The following is a 3,139-nucleotide window of genomic DNA, read 5'->3' as shown; positions in this document are numbered from 1 at the left end:
ATATATATATATACAATACGAAAAGCCAGTAAAAAAATTTCTATAAAGTTTTCTAATTAGGAAAGATATCGATAAAACAAAGTAAGAGAAATATAAAACTTTTTAGTTCATATTTCAAGAAAATAGATGCTACATTTCTAGATTGCGTGCGAAATAAATGTGTTGTCGCATCAGTAAATACATATAGTAGAACATCAGAAATTATTTACCAATTTAATATTACATGTACTGTAATGTGGATGATAGTCTTCTGTAAATAATAAACAGAGAAATCATTTTTTGCGCTACTTTTGGAATGTGCAATATGTTAATTGAGGTTTCAGTTGTGATAGCAAAAAAATAATTAAGAACTGCCGAAATCAAATATGAGCGTACGGGGGCGTATGAGTAAAATAAATATAAGCAACATTTATAATTTCACTCTCAATAATTTGCATGGTCACGTATAAGCTTTTGTGGTATCAAAAAAGAAGGTTACAATTCTAAAAATTAACATGCAATATTTATGTGCAGAATTGGCATGTGCAACAAATAAGCCAAGTGTTTAATAGTAGTAGCATCAAACATATTACATATTTGGAAAGTAGAAAGTAATAGAATTGTCTGTTAATAAATGTTAATAATGAGATAGAACATCGTCATAAATATCAAACTTATTAAAATTCATGCGATTGCCATAAGGTGATTATCCTATTTCAAATTAAGCTCCGAGTCAAAACATTTGCAATGCCTATATTGCCTTAATCAGAAGAATAATCTTAGAACTCACTTGAAATATTCCTGTTTTTTGACTTGTTCTTTTTGGAAGTATCTTTTGCTTGACGATTTTCCTTATTGTCGATATTATCGGTTTGACTCTCATAGTGATCCTGATGCCATTCGTTTGGATTGGTCTGACCATTCTGATGAGCGTTCGAAGAACTAGTCCGATGTTCGCTTTCGTCGTTGTTCGTCATATCGGATGAAACGGTACATGTGAGGCATATAGCAGGATGCAAAGGCGATCCTGTACGAGGAAGAGTAGAGCTCACACGATAGAGATGTCTCTGGCCCGGTCTCATGGATGGAATACCGATGAAATATCTGATGAAAAAAAGTGCAAGTTTTGTTTTTATATTAAATCGCATTAATCTCTTTTCTTTAATAATGCACAAAAATAATAAATTAGCTAGTGGATTATTACACTAAAAAAAAGTCCTAAATCCCCCCAAAATTTTTTTTATTAAAAACATTATTTATTTAAATTCTTGCAAAGGGAACTTAATTATTTCAATCAAACAGCAAATATATTTGAATTAGTAAGATATAAAATAAAATATGCTTTTATTTGCAAATAAAAAAAATCAGTTTTTTTATTTTATTATACTAAATTACTCCCTTTAAAATAAATTTTGTCACGAAAACAAAGCTTCCTTTATGAGGAAGCAAAAAAAAATTGTTTTTATCTTTATTATACTGAATTACTTTCTTTAAAACATTTTTTAATTTTTGGCTGCTTGTTTCAAAAACACAGGTTTTCTTTATTTTAATAAATAATTTTTTATCTTCAAATTAATATTTTTTTATGTAACAATTTTAAATAATGTATTTTAAAAATTATGATTTTTATTATATGCAAGTAATAATTTATTTAGTATAACAAAACATTTTTGAAAACAAAGTATATATATTTATTTAAGTAAGAAAAATTAAATCAACAAAAATGTATTTATTTGATTTAAAAAAATTTTATTTTTTGTGTACGAAACAGCATAAAAAGTAAAAATACTTACAGTAAATTAAGTAAAAGAAAGAAAATATAATCAAGATTTGATATAAACATTTCATAAAAGTATCAAAGCGATATAAAGTATGCTCTTTAAGAAAAATTTTTTAAAAAAACATTTGACCATTATAGAAAAATTGTAAGAAAAATTATAGAAAAATATTGAAAAAAATATTGAATACTCCGATGAACATAAAATTAAAAAATTAGTTTTATTTTAATGTTGCAATTGTCATATAAAGGACCTAAAAAGAAAAATAAAACTTGCTCTTCTGCTCACACATCGCAATTTATTAACGATATCGCCATACTGTTGGGCTCAACGTCGTCATTATCACACGACGGTCGATTCAACACGTATCTAATAATCCAATATTCGATAGGAACTGTGCGAGCGAGGTGTTACAGTAATACACGACCGGGGAGGAATGCCATTCCCCCGGTTCTTGATTTATGCATTACAGAATATAGAGACACCGTGACTCGCGGGGATTCGATTTCGACCCGTGTAATACAACGTGAATATTATTCAAAGTGTTGCTCACTTGGACACGTGGACATGCCGAAGTAAATCGAGGTTTGACCGTAATTAACGACACGTGACGACACGTGCCACCGCCGTTCGCCATATAGCGGTGCCTTTATTGCTACCGGACGTCAACAAATTTGTGAACGAACGGGTAAACTTATTAGAGCTATCGCGAATGAAAAAGTTTCGAAGTATCGAGTTGCATTGACGGTGTTCAAATCTTACAATTCACTCTTTGCGAGCACATTTTAAGAGATTGTGCTATTCAACAAACTTCTCCATTTTACTTTTACGGAATGTTAAATAATATTTTAAGCGATTAGTTATGTGATTTCTGTCATTTATTGTTTCTCGTTATCGTTTTTCAAGGCATATTTTTTCCTATATTATTAATATCATTTTTGATATGTAAAATGAAAACTTCAATGGTGGAACGCGGAAGGATCCGGTTCATTTTCTGACCATGGATTTTTCGCTGTCAGCGGGTCATCGCGGCGATAGTAAATATTTCCATATTTACTACGTATACCTATATTAGCAATGTAATGTACCGTTATGCAAAAGTAGCTTCGCTACTCCTCGTGCTGACAGCATTATGGTTTTTTCTGAAACGAAATTATTTCCGTTCTTAAATTGAAGCCGTACTATAAACTACAGTTACTTTTCTTTCTACATTTTACAAGTTTCTCTTAGTATAATTTTCGTGGAATATGAAAATATTAAGAAAACCATAAATAGCTCAAAATTATATTTGTTAATTATCTCTCTCTCTCTCTCTCTTTCTCTCTTTCTCTCTTTCTCTCTATATATATATCTCATATTTTAGATATATTTATATTATGTAT

General features: G+C 29.6%; 1 protein-coding gene across 1 annotated transcript; it reads right to left on the bottom strand.

The window, feature by feature from the left end:
• Window positions 1-163: 163 nt before the first annotated feature.
• LOC115234358 lies at window positions 164-1,079 on the bottom strand. The gene is made up of 2 exons (XM_029805388.1): window positions 770-1,079; window positions 164-250 (listed from the first exon to the last, which is right to left on the bottom strand). Exons 1-2 carry the CDS (start codon window positions 1,059-1,061, stop codon window positions 195-197), a joined length of 348 nt encoding a protein of 115 aa, XP_029661248.1. The 5' UTR covers window positions 1,062-1,079; the 3' UTR covers window positions 164-194.
• Window positions 1,080-3,139: the final 2,060 nt, after the last annotated feature.

This window comes from Formica exsecta, unplaced genomic scaffold (genome assembly GCF_003651465.1).
Source record: "Formica exsecta isolate Colony F162 unplaced genomic scaffold, ASM365146v1 scaffold1072, whole genome shotgun sequence".
NCBI classification, from domain to species: domain Eukaryota; kingdom Metazoa; phylum Arthropoda; class Insecta; order Hymenoptera; family Formicidae; genus Formica; species Formica exsecta.
Note: the sequence above shows the minus strand (reverse complement) of the source record. Positions and strands in the feature narration are given on the sequence as shown.

Coding starts and splice junctions, on each gene's coding strand:
- LOC115234358 (XM_029805388.1), bottom strand. CDS start 1,061: ATGAGACCGGGCCAGAGACATCTCTATCGTGTGAGCTCTACTCTTCCT. Junction 251..769: donor AAAAAACAGGAATATTTCAA/GTGAGTTCTAAG, acceptor TATTATTTACAG/AAGACTATCATCCACATTAC.